Source organism: Nesoenas mayeri (assembly GCF_963082525.1).
Source record: "Nesoenas mayeri genome assembly, chromosome: 11".
NCBI classification, from domain to species: Eukaryota; Metazoa; Chordata; class Aves; order Columbiformes; family Columbidae; genus Nesoenas; species Nesoenas mayeri.
This window is the reverse complement of record NC_137563.1, coordinates 4,578,927-4,598,422: the sequence shown is the minus strand read 5'-3', so window position 1 is coordinate 4,598,422 and position 19,496 is coordinate 4,578,927. Positions and strand designations below refer to the sequence as shown.

The 19,496-nt window shown below is 41.1% G+C and overlaps 1 protein-coding gene across 1 annotated transcript in view; it reads left to right on the top strand.

Annotated features, from left to right (window-relative positions):
- Window positions 1-19,496, top strand: part of ARNT2 (aryl hydrocarbon receptor nuclear translocator 2) — a gene marked incomplete at both ends in the record, with an annotated part of 97,268 nt that overhangs the window by 46,933 nt on the left and 30,839 nt on the right. The window contains 3 exons of the mRNA XM_080351116.1: window positions 10,362-10,464; window positions 12,092-12,157; window positions 12,622-12,707. Coding sequence (XP_080207242.1) covers window positions 10,362-10,464; window positions 12,092-12,157; window positions 12,622-12,707 — 255 coding nt within the window. The remainder of the gene's footprint in view (window positions 1-10,361; window positions 10,465-12,091; window positions 12,158-12,621; window positions 12,708-19,496) is intronic.

Genomic DNA, 19,496 nt, shown 5'->3' with positions numbered 1-19,496 from the left:
TCGCCAGTACAGCAGTTTGTGTGCCTCTTGGAGCCTTTTGGCACTGGCCCTGCTTGCAACCCTCTGTAAATCTCAGGTGCTTCACTGCTTTGATGGGAACTCCACAGACTCTGGGAGGATTCAGTATCACCCTTAACATCTTGCCCTGTGGAGAACAAGAATTTCCTTTAGCCTAATTTGAGTGTTATGTTGTCTCAATTAAGTTAATACAATGCACTAAAACGTTCTATTATTGCGTGGTGAGTTGTAGCACCAGGCTAGGGAGGCAGGGGGAGGAGTGGTGCCTGGGAGTGATAATATTCCACCCGAGTGTCCGCTTGCTTCCAAAGGGAATAATTGAGTTATGCCATGCTGCTGACATCTCCTTCCTGAGCTGAAGCTCTCCTATTTATTAATATTGGGACAGCAGAGGCAGGATTTCCAGTCTCTGGTCCTTTCCTGGCCTTTTCCCAGCCTGCTGAGCCCACGGCACCCACGTGCTCCACACTGAGACCCTGCAGAGCTGCACGGAGGGAAAAGCGCAAACCAGCCTGGTCACCTGGCCCACTGTCAGTTTTCCGTGGTTTTATCTGGTTTATTGTACTGCCTTAGATCCGAATTTATGTCATCAAATACTCTTCTTCCTGTTTTCGTAGTATGGAGACTTTTACATGTAATTTCTAAATGTCTTGAGTCTCCAAAAAGATAATTAAAACTCCATGAAGTTTTGCCCCACACACCTTATTTTAATTGAACGAAAGGAGTAGCCTATAAAAACAACCAGACAGCATCTTTGGGCCTTTTTTTTCTCCTGCCTCTCTCTCCCTCTTCATGTGTTAAAATTTAATTCTGTCCCCAGCAAAATATCTCACTAAGTCATCTTGCAGTCATTATTTGTTTCCTCTGATGGACTATTCCGTGGTGTGTCACCAGCTGATGTGGAACAGATCACAACCAAATTTCAGAACCAGATGATACTAGTATTTACTAATAAAGCATATAACCTAGTTATTTGAGTTTGATAATGAAGTAAAAGTAATACAGAATGCCAGGAGTTGAAGCTTTTTTGGCAGAAGTGTTTTTCGGTAAAGCTTCCTGCTGAGCATTAGAGTGAAACAAATAGTTTAATTTAAAAGCTACTTACAACCTTTATGTACTGATTTATTATGCAGCTGTGAATGGTAAAAGAATAAGTTACATATTGCAGAGTTATTTTGGATAACTGTCCTGTCTTGAGAGTCTCTGCTGATGGTGCTTTGGAGTAACTGTTTCTGGGGTTTTCCATCCTTTTCTTAGTTATAGAAAGTCTGCTCTGTATTTTGAGGAGTTCTTTGTATCTTGGATCACCAGCAGGATTTAGTATGAGAATTTTCTCCAGCTCAGGCTTTCCTTCAAATACATCTGAGAATTGTAACACAAATGCTGCCCCAACTGCCCGGCTCATTGAACCATGAACTTGGTGACATTTATTTGTTAGTGACCAGGACTGAAAGTACCTGCGGAGATCAGAATGTGGCTGTGTCAGGACTTATACAAACCTATAGCAAGATAAAGCTTCTGCTGCTAAAGTTTGTATGGACAATGCAAGGATGAAAAATGAGAGGATCATCTTCTTGTTTTACAGATAGGGAACTGGAAATGGAAATAGATGCTGTTGTATTTATTTCTGAGGAGAGCTTATACATCTGTACGGGCTTCTGTAAGCTACTTTATTTAGTATACTGAATGTTTCCCATATGTAAGATAACCATTGTTGAGAGTTGAAAATACATTTAGTCCTTAAAATGTTGTGGGTTTTGGTTTTTTGTGTGCATTGTAACTTAACTTTCAACATGTGCTTTGAATTATTTGCTTGTTTTTTCACGTACAGTTTTTCCAGGTCCATCAGCCGAGAGACTCGCATGTGATCTGTAACACTATCCCTCCAGATAGTCCCTTAAAATTAACTCAATAGCAAGGCTCAAAAGCTCACATAGTTTCCTTTTTAATGTAATTAAAATGATGCATATTTGCCCAACGCTGTGGAGAATTACATGATGCAGACTGGTTAGTCAAACATGAAGGCAGGCACAGCGGAGACCTTTTGGCCTCGTGGGCTTTTATAAGAACAAGTTGTATTAAGCGAACAGCCGTGTAACGTGTTTCTTACTCAAAAACAAGAGGGGGTGAGAAAGCTTTTCAGTTCCCCCTTTGTGGGTCAGTGTCTCCAGTTGGTAAGTAGGGGACAGACAGATATTTAAAAATAGCTACATTTCAATTGCATTACTTCTTTTTTCTATTTTTTTTAACTTTGCTGTTGATTGGATCGACTCTTCATTCTATTGTAAGAATGTCATAACTTGACTCTAATGCTTATACAACGCCTTTTGCAATTAGATGATGTAAACCTTAACATATTTAGAGAGGTTCAAATAGTCCCCCTGAGAAGCTAGCCTAGTGAGGAAAGTGAGCTTTGATGGTTTATATTTATAAGCGGAACATTAGCCGTCGTTACAGGATAGGTAGTTCAGGAATTTTTTCATGAGTGCAGAGGGAAAAATGAGCAGTAGAGAGCATGTCTTACTTGTAAGTAGCATCGTGAAAGTGGAGTCTTCAATTCAAGTGAGATTTCTTTCCCCTATTTGGGCAAATTTGTTTTAGGTTCTATACATCAAGAGGTTATCACTGGATATAAAGAAAGATAAATCAGCCACCCAGCCTATAGTCTTTTTTTTGAAAGCATCATCATGTTTATTTCTCATTTAAGCTGATTATGCCCTTATAAGCCTATAGTTGTCATGAGTTTTTATGGACTTTCAGAATCACCGTGGATTATATCATTAAGAATTTTCATCTACAGCTACAGTGTGTTGGGAACTCACATGGCTTATGTGGCTTGGACCCTGTTCCTAACTGCACCTCTGCTGCTGGTTTACCACAGGCAGGAGAAATCACCTTTGAGTTTCATTATCCTCATCTTTAAAATAGCAGTAACAGTGTGGATCTCCTCTGAAAGTTTCTTTAATGTCTGCCAACAGGAAGTACATGCTTGGAGCCAGTTATTTATTTCGCATACTGGTATATTTGCTTATCATATATTAGCCATGCTTTGTAATGCAGCGGTGTGTGCAGTGGGGCAGGGCCTGGAGAACAGACCCTTTCCACATGTGAATTAAGACTATATGTACACCATTAATCCACAGTATGAGAGAGAAAAGCCTGCTACCTATTAGGAGCCTATCTGCATCTCTGTGGGCATGGCAGTGTTCCCACATGGTGATGCAGCCTCTGGTGTGTCAGGAGTCCAGTGTCTGCATGTTGGGTCATTTGTGGGCAAGCAGGGGTTTTGGTGAATGAGTTAAGCATCACAAGTTAGCAAATCTGTTTTGTAAAAACAACCTCATCAGGCTCATCCTTTCTAGAACTGTGTATTCTTCATGGCCTCTCGGTGTGTTTTAAATTTTATCACGTCTATTTGTCGTAGATTTAAAAGACCAAGAACTACTCAGCAAAGATGAAGTGGTGGTGTTAGAATAAACAACAGGTTAGCAGCGTTGCCTTGTGGGAGCTGCATTGTAACCTCTGATGTGAGTGAAAACGATGCTGGAAAATCAGTGCTGGTTTGGGGTGCACAGTGTTAACTGGTGCCACTCACGTGGTTCTGCCCTTAGTTTGTAGTTTGAAGTTAGGATGATGTTAAGTCCAACTCTGTTTTGAGTGTCACGCTCCTCTTATTGCTCATGTGTTTGCCTCCCCTCAATGAGAGATCAGAGAGCCACATTTTTTGTGAGTGTAGTTTTATTAGGATTGTATCGTCTGGTGTGTTCACATAGTTTCTGTCTCTCGCGTTGTGATGCTGAAGGGACGCTCTGTTTCTAGAGGACACTTGGATGGCCTTCAGTGCATTTCTGTGCTATGGCAGTTGCCTCACCAACCCTACAGCAGATATTTTGTTATAGAGTGGGGACTTGGGCTTTCAGGGCTGGGACTGTGTATGTACACAGTAGATATGTCTGTGCTTTTGTGAACGTTACCTTTACGTAAATAATCAAACCCAGAATGTTGAAAGAAGAGCTATATGACCATGGTTGGTGTGGGTTGTTTGATGGTTTGTTTTTTAATGTGTATATTGTTTTATTTGTGTATTGCGAGCTGCTTCTGGTTTATGTCAATGTGAATTCCTGGAAAGAGAGCCTTCAAATACTGTGTTTGCATTTTTGCATTGCAGTTTTGATTGCTAATGTGTTTTTAGATCACCTGTAGGTTTTTTTTTTATATTGGGATCCACAGGGTAGATGTATGCTTATTAAAATTAATAGGGCTTAAATCACTTGCTGAGCTGCATTAAACATGAGACAGTTTTATTCCTTGCAATTGTAAGGATATAAATTTTTAAAGTTTTTAGATTTTCTTTTAATTGTTGAATTAATGCTGAATAATTGATTTGCTCTGTCATGAGTTTATCAAGATTAATTTGATATAAATTGGTCAATTTTAGGCTATTTAATCTTATTGCAGACAGTTTGTTTATGTATTCATAATGCATCTATTGTTTTCAAGAGGAAGTCTGCCAGCCGAATACCTCAGCTGATATAAAGCCGAGTGCTCAGTTGTACTCAGTGCGTATGTGTAAACTCATCAATGAAAAATTAAAACAATAAAGAGTTTAACTTAATGTTCTGGAACTTTATTGCTTATCCCAAGCAGCGCCTTGTATCTGATGTTGGTACAAACTGTTGAGGAGTGTCCAGCCGCCCTGGCTGTGTCCAGGCACATCTTTCCTATCGCAAGGTGCAGTGGCAGATTTGGCTTTTGATGCTGCACTCAGGAGCGGTAACGACTTTTCTGTTCTGTTCTTATCAAATGATGAGTAGTTCACGTGCAGTGTTGCATTGCTGCGTGATGGGCTGGCAGCCGGTAGTTTTAGCTGAAAACATGCGTCTTTCTAAACACTTAATGTACTCATAGAGAACATCACCACAGAAGAAGTCCTTTGTTCTCTGACCCTTCCGTTTGAGGGTCAGCTTATATTTGGAGCTGTGTCCAGAAGCATCAGAACCTTGACCATTACTTAATTATTTTTTAATTATGTCCTTTTGCTTTCCTGCCTCCTGTCTTGCTTTTTCCATTTTTATAGTGAGATGAAGACGTTTTTCGTTTTCATGAGGATTTTTAGGTGCACTATTCCTGTGTCCTGTTTGTCTTCCCTGAGCAGCCTGTGGAGTATTTTTGATGAGCACAAAGTCATCTTTTGTTATCTTGTCCAAGCCAAACTTACTTTATCCTCTATTTTATTTTGCCTGGACGGAAATACATAGACAATCCGGTGGCTGAGAATAATTATGAAATCTCTAACTTATTCTTTTTAAGATAAGACACTATCAACTACAGCACAAAGCTTGCTGAAGGTACTGAGGGCAAGGTGAGACTCCATGTATTAATTCAGCCTGTTTCCCTATTAGGTCCAAGATTCTGTGAAAGAGAGCAGTCCATCTACTGATGAGTTCAAGGGAAATGGAAAATTGTATAATGTACTTTGCCAGCAGTATTTTTGTGTGCATGAGGCCAAAACAAATTTCTCCTGATCTTCATAAATGGGTAGACTTTTGTTGCAAAAGAGGATGTGAAAACTGTATGATTGTTTTTAGAGACGTCCATTTCAACTTGCACTGAAATTTTTGCAGAATGGCCTCGTGTAACAACCCTTCATTCAAATGAGAGACTGTAGGATTCTTAGGAACTGGAAATCCAGCAGAGAAGGCATTTGTGGTAGAATTAAGTGTCGAACCTTATGGAGTTTTAAAACCACCAAAAATAAACAAACAAACAAAAACCAACTGCAAAAAAGTAACAAACAACAGCCTGTGTATCATTACCAGGCTATAAACCTTAGCATGCAGTGCTTTTACATGGAGGAACAAATTTTCTAGCAGGCTGGTGCTATTATGTAAAGATGGATTCGAGCCAAACTCCCAGATTTGAAAGCCCATGAACTTCAGCAGGCACAGACTAAATCCTTGGCTTAGGTTCATCTCAAACATTGCAAGCACAGGAAAGGTATTTGAACATTCACAGTAGCAACTGGAGATCCAAAAGGGCAAGGTTCATGCATAGGCTGTTCACTGTTTGCACACACAAGGGACATATCGGTGCCAATATGAACATTTGTCCCCTTGATCATTATGAGAACATAGAGCATCTTTGAAAACATGCTGCAGCGTAACAGAAAGGGGATATTTCTGCCATGCATCCTCAGTACCTGAATCTGTTACTAACTAATCTCTTCAGTGGGAAGAGCTTTATGTGGCTCCTCTAATTTTACTCAAATAATGAATCTCTTGCACGTTGTCCTCACTTCTGTGGTCCCCTCTGACAGCCCTTTTCTGTAATGACGGCTGACATCAGGTTCCTGGGTCGCATGGTGGATTCCTGCCCAGAAGACAACTGGTTTACTTCAGGTTTAAGCAATACTGGCTTCTGAGTGGGGACCATCGGGGCTGGATTTCAACAAATGGTCAATTATACCCAGACCAAGAGGAGGGATACATGTGCTGGTTTTAACAAGCATTTTTTGCCCATTTATATGCTTTCTCTTTTGTAGCAGAGTAAACTAAACTCTGGTTTCCTCTGAGTTGTGCAGCTGCTGTAAATGGTAATAACACACCAGTGTGATGGAGACACGTTGTGCACTTGCTGTGTCTGTGGGTTGTGTCTGGAGCTGAAGAGGAGAAAAGTTTAATATGAAAATGAACGACACGCAATTACCAATTTATGGGGAAGCTCATTAAGGTATCCAGCTGGTGGTGGCACTGGGTTGTTAAAACTGTTCTTCTGAAGAAACTGGAAGAAGAAATTAAAAAAATGCACGTGTGCTATTCAGTTAGCAGAAGCTCTCAGAGCATCCTAGAATATTTCTTATTAATAACAGTATAATTGCTGACTTTTACATCAGATGTACTTTGCATCTGTTTCCTGTGGAAAAACCTAAATGAGCGTTTGTCACCGAGGTAGCAGCACTAGTGTAAAAGATGCAGGAACACACTGAGGTATGAATATGTCATGGTTCTGTGACAGCTGTCATCAAAGCATGCCACCCCCTTGAATTGAGCTGTCTGTACGACGCCAAGTTGAGATCTATGCCAGTTTGCCTGACTGCAATGTGGGACCTGCCAAGGTCCATCTCATGAGCAGCTGCAGCGAACTGTAGTTGATATTAAAGCAGGTAGAGGACGATTCTGCAATTCCACGCTGGCAGCAGCGGAGCTGTGTGTGTACATCCCCTTCTCGGAGTCAGGCGAGGAGCCTGGGGAGAAACAGCTGCGACTTGTCTTGAGACCAGGTGACATTGTATTGTCGCAGTTGCAGATGGTCACAGCAATAAGAAGTCATGACAAACGCTGTGGCACAGCTCCAGCTTGTCCTGACTTGACCATTTCCCATCTCTCTGGGGTTCTTTAGAATTATATGGTAGAAACTGAACGCTGTCAGTCTCGATCTAGAGATGCAGATGGCTTTTCGAGCAGTTAGCGTGAAAATAAAAAGCGATAATGCTGTATCCGGCTTACCATTGTTAACTAGGAGAGCTCTCCAGAGAAGGCTCACATACAACCTCCCAGAGAGTTGTTTCCTAGTTTACTCTCCCAGATAGGCTCCACACACTGGTGACACTGGTATTATTAACTTAAAAGCTCTAGCAGAGGTGTGAGCCCTGGTATGCCGTGTCTTAGGTGATCCCTTTTATCCCAGGGAGTGCGCTCACAGGCTTGTTTAAGCTAAAGAGAAAGCTTTGTCCTTAACCTGTTCACCTCTAATTCTTCCCCTTTTCAATATATTTTGATCATAAGCTTCTAACAAAATATGACACACAAACTGCTTGTTCTTTATCAAAATCCGCACTGTATTGTTAGAGCTCTACAAGGTTAACACACGCAGAATGGACTATTGGAACAAGCTGCTGAGAGGTTTGTTGTAATGTCTATGTGCTAAACATTTCTCTGACTCATAGCCCCACATACCCCCTGCAGTGATTTTGTAAGTCAGGGCAAAATTTAGACTGCTATTTGTTATCTGGTACATATTTCTAAGACATTGCCAAACAAAAAGCTAAATTTAAAAACTATGACTTTTGTTTTTGGGGCTTCCAGCCATGCCAAAGGAACACGTGTCAGCAATTTCAGGCTTAGCAGCCACGTAATTGTGAAGTATATTTATTTTTATAAATGCTCTTGGATGATAAAAGCTGAGAAATTTGTTAGCTGTCTGAGTTACGTTTACTGTCACTGCTTTTTGATTATTAGTGTCACTTCAAGAATTTCTATTGGAATGGAAAAAAAAATGTGCACAGAAAAGAATTCTTATTTTGTTTATGTGCATGACAAAGTTATTGTATCCAAAAGGAAAATGCTTTTAGTGGTTTGATTTGGCTTGCGTGCTTATTTGGACAGCCATTGGGTCCTGCACATATATTATGCCTTAATTTACGTTGTCATGTATTGCCTTTGTTTGAGAGTCAGTTTGCCTCCTGCCTAATGGTATTTTATTTCTCTAAATTGTGTAATTTGTTGAAGGGATGTGTAAATAGCCTGTGGCTTTGGCTATAGAAGTTGAGACAGAGAGATGGGCTCTGTGATGCAGGGGCGGGGAGTGTGTTTGAACCTCAGATCCGTCCTACAGCACAGAGTCAGCGTAACTGGGCTGGGAAATACAGTGATGCGATTTCTTCCCAGCTCACACTTGAATCATCAATATTAATATATAGCCCAGTGCTTTGAATTGAAGCATGTTTAGGGATTGTTCCCAGGCTTGCTAACTTCTTAACTGTCTGAGATGCACCTTGAAGATACACCAAATGACATCTAACCTGCTGTCGACAAGGGTGGCTTTCCTCCAGAAGTAGTTTCCTTGAGTATACCTTAAGAATAAAATGCTGCTGCGTAGCTCCTTACTTAAAATACTGATATTTACACTGGTTTATAGTGGTTTTGTTCCCATTCATGGGTGGAGGTATTTTCAGTTACGGTAATTCTGAAATTAACGTTCGGCAGTTGGGTTGTTTCAGAACTTTAATTTTGGACAGAGACTTTAAAGTGAATCTGGTGAGGGAGCGTTTGAATGTATTCTGCATGATTTCTTCAACTTAGTACAGATGGAATATGGTGTCTTAAGTTGCTGTAAACTTGACTAGTTACATCACAGTAAAGACTTAGGCTTATGTAGTTTCAGTTGTTGAAAGGCACCCACCTTAAACATGTGGGATTGCTCATGGCCATGTGTCACCAGCACTGATCGCTGTCATTTCATTGTCCAGCAGCTGCTCCACTGCATTTCTCTTGCCCACTGTCACTTTTGTGGCTGCATCCAGACCTGAAGCATTGTGGATCTGGGCCAGTGATTCATTTCTCGTCTGTGTTACTGATGTGTAAGATTTTATAGTCATATGTTAGCAGTTGAGCTGTAGATCCCTTCTGTTAGTTCTTTGGTGATGCACAACAGGATTCTAGGTGATACCCTGTACCCTGCCATCACTGACCTGAACCTTTTGCAGCAATTGCTGCCTCTGTTTTCCTCAGGAGAATGGAAAGATTAATTTGTTACTGCCTTGCTACCTTTGGTTTTTAATAAAGATCTGCCCCAACTTACTGTAAGAGCATCAGCTGTCCTGTCTTGAGGTGACTTGGTTGCTGCCATCGCTTTTCAGCACTGTGTCTGCGGGGTGAGATTCTGAGGTTTCTAGTCAGCTTATGCTGCTCAGCACAGTCCAGCCGTAGACCTTGCATAGACTCATGTTGTTATGTGGTGAGTCAGGTTATCTCGCTGATCCGGCTGAAAATGAACTTCAAAAATATGCCGACGTGCCAGTTTTTTATCAACTATAAAAAGGCCCTACCACAAGTGCTGTTGTGACATATCCTGTATCTCATAAAGGAGAAAAGCTTGGTCTTATGTGTTCCTCACCATCGCTGCAGCTCTGAATATGTGGGGTGGTGATATGGTGAGAGCATTTTGGACAGACATGAGAGCACAGGGAAAGAGAAGCAGCTCTCAGGGGAATGATGCGTGTTGCTTTATCCACAGTTCTGGTAAAAAGTGGAACAAGCAGATGCTATGCTTGCTGTCATTGTCTTCTCTGCCTCCAGACGTTTGACCCTGCCTTGGAAGTTGGTCTTTGGCCAAGCAAGAAAAGAGCCATCACTGTTATGACTCAGAGTCAGCTTGGCTGAAATCATGAGTTAAGCCAGCACATAGCTGATGTGAGAACCAGGATCAAGATTCTTTGTTGGTATTTTTTTTCCACCTAGCTGGGTTAATGGCATTTAGCTTATGAACTTATTGTCAGCTTAGTTTGTAGTAGATTGAATTAAATTTATGTACTGAACATCAGTTGCTCTCTGTGGCTTTTCTAGGACGAATCCTGGATTTGAAGACTGGGACAGTGAAGAAGGAGGGTCAGCAGTCCTCAATGAGAATGTGCATGGGGTCAAGGCGCTCTTTCATTTGCAGGATGAGGTACGTGTTTACCTGGTATTCCTATGGTGGTTACAGTCCCGTCTCAGATTAGACTTCAGACATTTGACCTTGCTTAAAAAACTAAGCTGGAATGACCCACTCCCATTAAGCGTTTCCAGAATGCTTGCTTTTGGAACTCAGGTAAAATCAAAACCTGTCTTCCTTAATGATTAATGACAAAAGAGCACCTCATTTGTGTGTTGCAGTTATTTTTATCAGTGTGGGGTGTAGGATGTTTTCCCCAGAGAACTTCATGACAACTTCACCCCTGGAATGTAAGCCATTGTCTCTTCTAGTCAAATAATTCAAATCAATGCTTTGGGAACAAAGCTTTCGCGAGTGTAATGAAAGCCCAATTCTGTGTATTTTTTCAGAAAACCAATAATATTAAAAGAATCTTGAAGACAAACAGGAATTCAGTTGCAAACTTGCCAGCCATGTAGGAATTAACCTAAGCCTGGTATGAATTAACCAAATGTCAGCCGGTTGATACTAGATAAATGAGTAATTGTTAGAGGAGTTTTATTTTGCAATTTCCCAACTTCTCCTGCATTGCTTGGGCTTCTTTAAAGAGATCTGCCTGCCCAGTGGGTCTGACTGGGGCTAATGGGATGAAATGCCTGCTGCTATTGCAATAAATTTCTCTCTGTGTGGTTAGGAGGGGAAAGTACATAGTTGCATCTCTAGCCTATATCTAATATATGTGTTTAAAACAGGTGATGCAGAATTTGTTATGGAATGAAACAAGCAAAGCAAAATATTTGACACATCAAAACAGATCCTTGTACTGAAGTTAGGTGGTGGAATTCTTCCAGTTGTGAGGAAGCTGAATGTATGGCTCTGGGTGCCTTTGTGAGGGGTTTATATATTTCATACCTGCAAAATCAGACTTCAAAGCCATAGCTCCTTTTCCCCATTTAACTGAGGGGAAAGAAATACAGCCTGGCAGAGAGACACTTGGAACGTTGCTTTCTTTTCCTCCAAGCTGCACATAGTGGCCATGCGAGGAGGGCTCCTTTGTGCTGTTTACAGTTGTTCCTCAGCTTTTAAAACAACATTTGAGATTGCAGTTATTTCCTAGCACCCTGATTCTGTAAACTCCAGTGCACAAGAGTCATTTCATACATGCCAGTAGCCCGGTTGTTTTTGTAATTCTAACTCTTACTTTAATTGTTCATTCCTTCTCCTTGGCAGTGATTAGTATTAAAAAAGAGAAGAATTGAAAAAAACCTTGTGGGAAGAATGAGCCTCAAATAGTGTGAACTTTCTTTGTGATTATGATTACTTATTTCATTGTTATTTTCCTTTTTTTTTTTTTCCATTGAAAATGAACTGGGTTTACCCTTATTTACTTAGTTTCAAATGGATTTTTCAAATATACAGTTAGACATAGTTAGAAATATCACAAAACATACGTGAACAAGTGTTAAATGAATTCACTTGATGGAGTAAATAGTCTGTTCTGGCAAACAGTTAAGTGTCTACTAACACGAATTTGCGACTTTCTGTCAGAAATAAATATCCATAATTGTCTACTTACATATACTAATATACATCTTAAAATGCATTTTTCTCTTGGGTATTTGTATTCCTTTTTGAGCCCTTTCAAATATTAATTTACTTTCAGGTGTGGAAATGCTCCTCTGGATCATTTACCTCTGAACAGAATAACCACCATGAGAAAAAGATACAGGTACCATTACTTAATTTACTGCAACAGTTAGTTGCCATAAGCACTCTCATTTTCCACCAGGCTGATGCTCAGTCCAGGAGAACTACCTGGACAAACATCTGCATTAGCACAGCCTAAATACAGCACTGGGTCTCAGGAGACAAGAACTCGCCACTAAATTCAGCTGTGGCAGAGTCACTGGATCTTTTTGCAAACCTTGAGCAAGTCACTCAGCTTCTTTGTCTTAACCAGCTCTGTCTCTGAAATAAGCTCCAGTATCTTTCTCAGAGAAATATTATGGAAGTCAGGTACGGCTTGAATAGCTTTGTAATGGAGCTGACATTGTGCAGAATTCTAGGTTGGCGGTTGGTTGTTTCTAACTTAAGTCACAAAAATCAGTAAATCTTTAGTAGTTGTAGTTTAAAAGCATAAAGCTATTCTGCATCTCAGTCTACATGGTATTTTTGTGTTTCCTTTTCATTTAGGAATGGCCTTGGCCCAGTAAAAGAAGGTGAAGCCCAGTACGCTGTTGTCCATTGCACTGGCTATATCAAGGCTTGGCCACCAGCAGGTGTGTATCTGTCTCCCTGGAGGTGATGCCCACAAGACAGTTGAAAACCAGGCTCAGGTTCCTTTACTGGTACAAAACCAGGCTGAATTTTAGTGGGGTCACCAATTCAGGCTCATCTTGAGAAGCTTTTGTCACGAAATCGGCTGTTGTTACTCATGGCCTCTCCATTTTGCCATGTGAAGCCCTTCTCAGTTTCGTTGGCACAGAGAGCTGTTGGGATTGCCAGTAATGCAGAATTCCAGCAACCAAAAGTTTGTAATCTGGTAGACCAACAAAAATGGCCTGATTTTAAGAAGGTAAACACAAAGCATTTGCACCTCTAGAAAACACCAACTAGTGCTTTTCTATTTAAATACTGATGCAAGTATGTATAAAAATGTGTAATTTCAGTTTAGGCGTGTAAGTCTTCAGAGTGGTGGTGTTAGTGGAGACTGTTGAGTGTTTGTGATAAATTCTGTTTTCAGGCTGTTTTTCTGGCAAACAGGTCTTGGCATATTGCTTTGAACTACAGAGAAAAACATTTAGCAACCTCAGTATTACATATGGGAATATTTACCTTTGAAAAATTCGAGGAGGAGACAGTGGAGCTCATCCAGACACCCTCATGAACTGGGCTGGTTGACCTTGGCGCTTGCAGTAGTTGAAGAGACCTTGCGATGTGACGGCGCCTGCTGGCGTGGATCAAACCACGAGTTGTCCTGCCCTTTTGCGGTTGTATACCACAAGCATAAATCACATTTGTCCAGGGATTATGAATGCTAAGAGGTGGTTTGCACCAGGTCTGTGCAATGGGTTGCAGACACCAGCAGGCGGATATGAACTTCTTGTTGGTGTCCTACTGAATTGCAGTTTTGGAAGAAGAGGAAAACCTCTCCTCTTGTTGCTGATAGGATTTAATATACTTCAGTGTGCTGTAGGAGGCAAAATATTTCAGTTTAATTTCTGTCTCCAAAGAGTGAGAGCACACTGTGTGTAAATTGCTGTATGAAAATGAAAGGGTGGGGGTTTTTTTGTTTTCTTCCACAAAGAGATTAACTTGTTTGTTGGTAATTCCAAACATAATTGAATACAGCCTTGATATACAGGGCATCTCTTCAGGAAGATGCAGGTCAAACGAGCTTGCTTTCAGCTCCTTGCTTAGCTTGAATGGAAGGCTTGCTGCATGTTCTGGGACGTTTAAAGAGATCTGACCCTTCAGGGATGTATTCTTGGAATATGTTTCACTGAAGATCAAGCGAGAGTTTTCCTGCCATGGGTCTCTGTCTCTCTCTAGTGCTCTGATGTGTTTCCAGAAGGAGGACAGGTCCTCTCGGCCTTGACTATGCACAGTGAAACCAGCCCTCTTCTTCACACCTCTGTTCTCACAATGCATTCTGTTCTTCATCCTTGTGTCTTTCCTCTGCACTTGTTCGTATTTTCTCTCAGCTTTTCAAAATGTGGGTCATTGGCCCTATACACTCTTCTTCCAGATGAGATTGTAGTGATGTGTAATGAAAATGATATTTCTTATCTTGACTGGCAGTACATGATACAGCAGATTTCTCTTCTGTATAGTGCATCCTGCTGGCATCCTAAATCACCCGATACGTATACCAGCCTGACTTCTTCTCAGTTATCAACTCAGGATACTCCAGTTCATAGCAAAAATAGCTTTTAATTGTGTGGTCTTCCAATTAGTAATACAAAGTTGCATCCCATTTCTGTTGCTGTAATTTATGACTGTTATTAGTCCCCAAGTGCATGCTTATGCATTTAGTAATGTTGAATTTCTTCCCATTTGTATTACTCCACTTCTCAAAATCACATGGTGCTCCTGTATGATATCCCAGTGCTCCTCCACAATGTTAATGCCTCCGAACTATAGCACAATCCTAAGGGATGTTTTTGATTTTGACAGCCTTATGTGGAATTTCAGTGTTCTTTTTTATGCTACGGTCCAAATTGTTACTCATCATAGTCATGCCTGAGTGCCTTTTTCAGGGCATATAGTACTGAATTGGGGCTTCTTTCATGAGTGTTTATTTGCCCTCCCAGTCTTGCTCACTTGGCGTTTGTGGTTGTTACATATCCATTGACTTTTCCGAGTTGAATGGGATTAGCCAGGGGCTGAATTGGTCCCCGATAATGTTTGGGTAAATAAGTGGCAACATCACTGCATTTGTTCTTATTTCCAGTGGTAATTCAACCATAATCTGCAAAGCAAATTAAATAACTGCAGCAGTAATTGGATTTGCTAAGACTTTTCTACCCTGTAATAAAATTACTTTTGTTCAAATCAGCTAGAGAGTAGCAAGCCCCTGGCCTTTGCATTGTCTCTGGATTCTTGGGAATGTGCTAAGACACAGCTGCTTAAAAATTCAGGATGGATAGGATCATTTTCATTTATTTTCCAATTGCCAAGTGATCACTGATATAAACTCTATATCCTTTTCTTTCAGAGCATGCAATGTAGTGTGAGCATTACACAACTAATATGCAACACGTAAAACATACTTCCATAAATGAACTAAAATATATTTAGCAAATGCATTTAATCTGTACTTAATCTTATTTGTTTAGCACCTGGCATTTTGTCTTTCTGGGTTGTATTGCATTGTCTGTGGCCAATGTGTTAATTTTTTTAGTCCCACACTGAGTATAAGGATCACTATTGATACAGAAATATCAAGACAAGATCTGTTCTGTGATAATTATTAGTGTCATAAGCTATCAGGTTTGACTGTGCTGCTGCTGTGAGTAGTCTGTGCTGAATCTCTTAAGTAATTTGAGTACTTTAAACAGGTGAAAAGAAACAAGCTACAGACAGCTGGTGTATTTTAAGGTCTCTTACGGCTGAGGTGTGTGGTCGGCATGAAAACACTTTGGCACACCTAACCTAGCTTTTCTCTTCTGTGGAGCATCACTTACTGGCAGACTGTCTTTCACTGAGAAATGGGACAGAAAATACAGGGAGCATCACACCTAACCCTCCGTTCAGGCTGTGGTTGTTAGTGGTCCATTCGTTTTCCTCCCTTGCACCTGCAAAAGAAAGGTAAAACTAAGCTCAGATGCAAAACCTTGCATATGATACCTACACGCTTATATCTCCATAAATTATGCATTGGCTTTGAGTAATTGGGGTAAACTTTGTGTACAAGTCAAAGGATAAAGGAGTCGGATGTTCCAGATCAACGTTCCACCCAGTTACATTGTATGCTTGATTAAAGGAAGAGAGTGTAGTGTTGGATTATTTTGAATGAGGTAAGAAGACCCTTGTTTGAAACTGTCTGAGCACCAATTCCAGTCTTTGTTTGTCCCTTTGTTCCCAGCGAAGCAGCACAGCTGGAAGAACTTGTGATCCTTAGCCCAGATGAGGCTTCAGGTTCATAACCAGTCACTAAACTGAGTAATTCAGATCTTCTGATCATTTAGTTTTCAACTTAGAAGCATTTGCTTTTTTTTTCCCCTCTTTTCTCCCCTCTGAGCATCTTGTTCCTGGAAGCAAATGAATCTTTTTTGGTCCATATGATATTTTCCTAATAGGGTGTTTGTTTTTTTTTCATGCCATAACAATTGATGGAAAATATTTGGTGGAGAGACAAGATACAGTCTGTCAGGGTGTTGGTAGTTTTCTGTAAATCAAAGCCAGAACCTGCAGAAAAACACGTGGTAAAGAAAAGGCTTAGATAGATACTTATTTCGAAAACATCAAATAAAAAGTCCCAGAATAATGTTAAATAATGTTGAAATATTTTTTTTTTCTAAGTTTTTTTATCTTAAAAAAGAAACATTTTCATCTTCCAAGTCAGACTTACGGTAACGTCTTAACCACAGCATGCCAAAGCTGTTAGGTTATTTTAAAGTTTTGGCCAGAATCTGGACGTTTGTGTGAAGTACTCCCTCTTCCAATACAAAACAAAATAGTTGCTTGAATATTCATTTGCAGTGCTGTCATTTTTAAGGCTTTTTAAAAAAGAAAAAGAATTTAGTTTTTTGTTGGGATTTTTCACAAGATTTTTCCTTGGTATGCTGTAAACATCTGCAACCTTTTTTGCATGAAAGCCTTTTTCCATTGTTGTGCATGGGAGAGAAAGTCACCCAGTGCAGTTTCATGCACAGGCGTGTAACAATCAGAAATGGTTCTGATGGAGATAGGCGGTAATGGGCATTGCTAGTGACCGCTGGACACTTCAATTACACCCTTCAAAAAACTCATAAATCATTTGGTTTTGAGTGTAGTGAAGTAAAACCACAAATCTACTAATACTGTTCTGCGTCTTGCAGGAAATATGGGGCAGAAGGATAGAGCAAGAAGGCAGAAAATGAAGCTGTTTTGTTGTTGGAGCCAACTGGAAGCTCCTCGGGAAAAATGAAACATTCCTCTTGTCCACACAAACACATGCCGTTACTCTGTGGGAAACGGTTTGCTGGCATAAAGGACACTTGGAAATTAAATATAACCTCTAACGGCACAGCATTCTATTTGTGATGCTCACTTGCAGGCTTAGCTTTGCAAATTGTTGATATTAACTGGAACAAGCGTAGCACTATATTTGTTATTCAAGAGGAGCATATATTTGGTGTTGAGAAATAAAGCCTCTCTCAGGTTTACACATAAAGAATGTGAATATCTGATGTATGTTTATTTTGTTGATACCTCCTAAAGAACAGTTTCATGGCTGCTTTCCTGGAGGCTTTTGCAACTTCTTTTGGAGATACTGAGGGTACTTAGTGATGTTAAGGAGCAGCATTGCACTATGTTAAGGGCTGGACAAACCATTACTAAGAACTTTACACACATCTTTATTTACCTGTCTGTAATGGAGTATTTTCAATAGGAAGTGTGCCAAAGCAAAAGTAAATCTTTCTGCCAAGGCATCTCATATAGAAGCTCACCCACAGCTGTGGCCAGGAAGACTAATGGCATCCTGGGGTGGATTAGAAGGGGGCTGGTCAGTGGGTCAGAGAGGTTCTCCTGCCCCTCTGCTCTGCCCTGGGGAGACCACACCTGGAATCTTGTGTCCAGTTGTGGCCCCTCAGTTCCAGCAGGACAGGGAACTGCTGGAGAGAGTCCAGCGCAGGGCAACAAAGATGCTGAAGGGAGTGGAGCATCTCCCTTATGAAGAACGGCTGAGGGAGCTGGGTCTCTTTAGTTTGGAGAAGAGGAGACTGAGGGGTGACCTTATTAATGCTTATAAATATACAAAGGGTGAATGTCAGGAGGATGGAGCCAGGCTCTTCTCGGTGGCAAACAATGATAGGACAGGGGGTCATGGGTTCAAACTGGAACACAAGAGGTTCCACTTAAATTTGAGAAGAAACTTCTTCATGGTGAGGGTGTCAGAGCCTGGAACAGGCTGCCCAGGGGCTTGTGGAGTCTCCTTCTCTGCAGACATTCCAACCCGCCTGGACACCTTCCTGTGTAACCTCATCTGGGTGTTCCTGCTCCATGGGGGGATTGCACTGGATGAGCTTTCCAGGTCCCTTCCAATCCCTGACATTCTGGGATTCTGTGTGGAGCTTGGTGGCCATCAGCGAGAGTAAAGCAAGCAATTTCACTCTATGGAATGCTGTCAGTAATAGACCTACACAAGCAGACAATCATTTTGGTGTATTTTTACTCTAGGCACTTTTAGGGAAGGGTTAGCAAATCATGTATTGATTAATTCTAGGCAGGTTGCTTTTTATTCATAGGGTGTCTTGTGGTATAACCCAGCTAATACATTTTCCAGTGTGTTACACAGAATAAATGTAATCCATCTTGGAAAAAAAAAAAGTGAAAATTAGAACAACAGGCTCCATTGCCAACAGAGTGACATAAAAAATGGTGTTGCTTAGCTAGGTTTAATTCTGGAGATTGTTTATGTTGCTTTGAGTTCATTTGGGCAGTAGCAAGCATGGACCAAGTGCCTAAAATGGAAAGCCTTGTTGAAAGCTGCAGAAAAAAGATTGTGCGAAGTGGAAGCCATCCAGTAGAATGTCTTTGCTGCTGTTTGCAATACACTGTGGCGCTAAGGAAACGATTGAAAAAGCTTTTGAAGTCAGGGGAAAATACATGAAATTTGTCCTTCTCAAATGGAAAACTCCATGTTAAAGGGACCTTTTGGTTAAGGTTATCCAACTAGAATGCATAGAATTATTTCATTAAAACAGCACTTAGGCCCCTGTAGCAGGCATCCACCAAGAAAGTCCTCTGACGTTGGTAGGACCTGGAATTGCTCACCATGTTTGAAATCCGACCACCTGTACTGCGCTGTCTGAATGTCACCGGGATCGCTTCAGGCACCGGCTTTTACAATGTGTGCTCTTTCAGCTAAAAGTTGGACTTGTAGGTTGTGAAGTTCAGGAGCGAGAGGCTCCTCATCCCTCTCCCAAAGGGCTGCGGTCCTTGCTGCCATCTTCCAGCTGAAGGGTCAGGTCAGCTATTCCGTTCATCTGGTGCTTTCTTTCCTCCTGTGGTTGCTTCTCTACATTGCTGCGTGTCTTTTGCAACAGGGTCAGCATCACAGTATCACGGTATGTTTGGGATTGGAAGGGACCTCAAAAGATCATCTAGTCCAATCCCCCTGCTGGAGCAGGAACGCCTCGTGGGGTCACACAGGAACATGTCCAGGCGGGTTTTGAACGTCTCCAGAGAAGGAGACTCCACAACCCCCCTGGGCAGCCTGTTCCAGGCTCTGTCGCCTTCACTGAGAAGAAGTTTCTTCTCAAATTTAAGTGGAACCTCTTGTGTTCCAGCTTGATCCCATTACCCCTTGTCCTATCATTGTTTGCCACCGAGAAGAGCCTGGCCCCATCCTCGTGGCACTC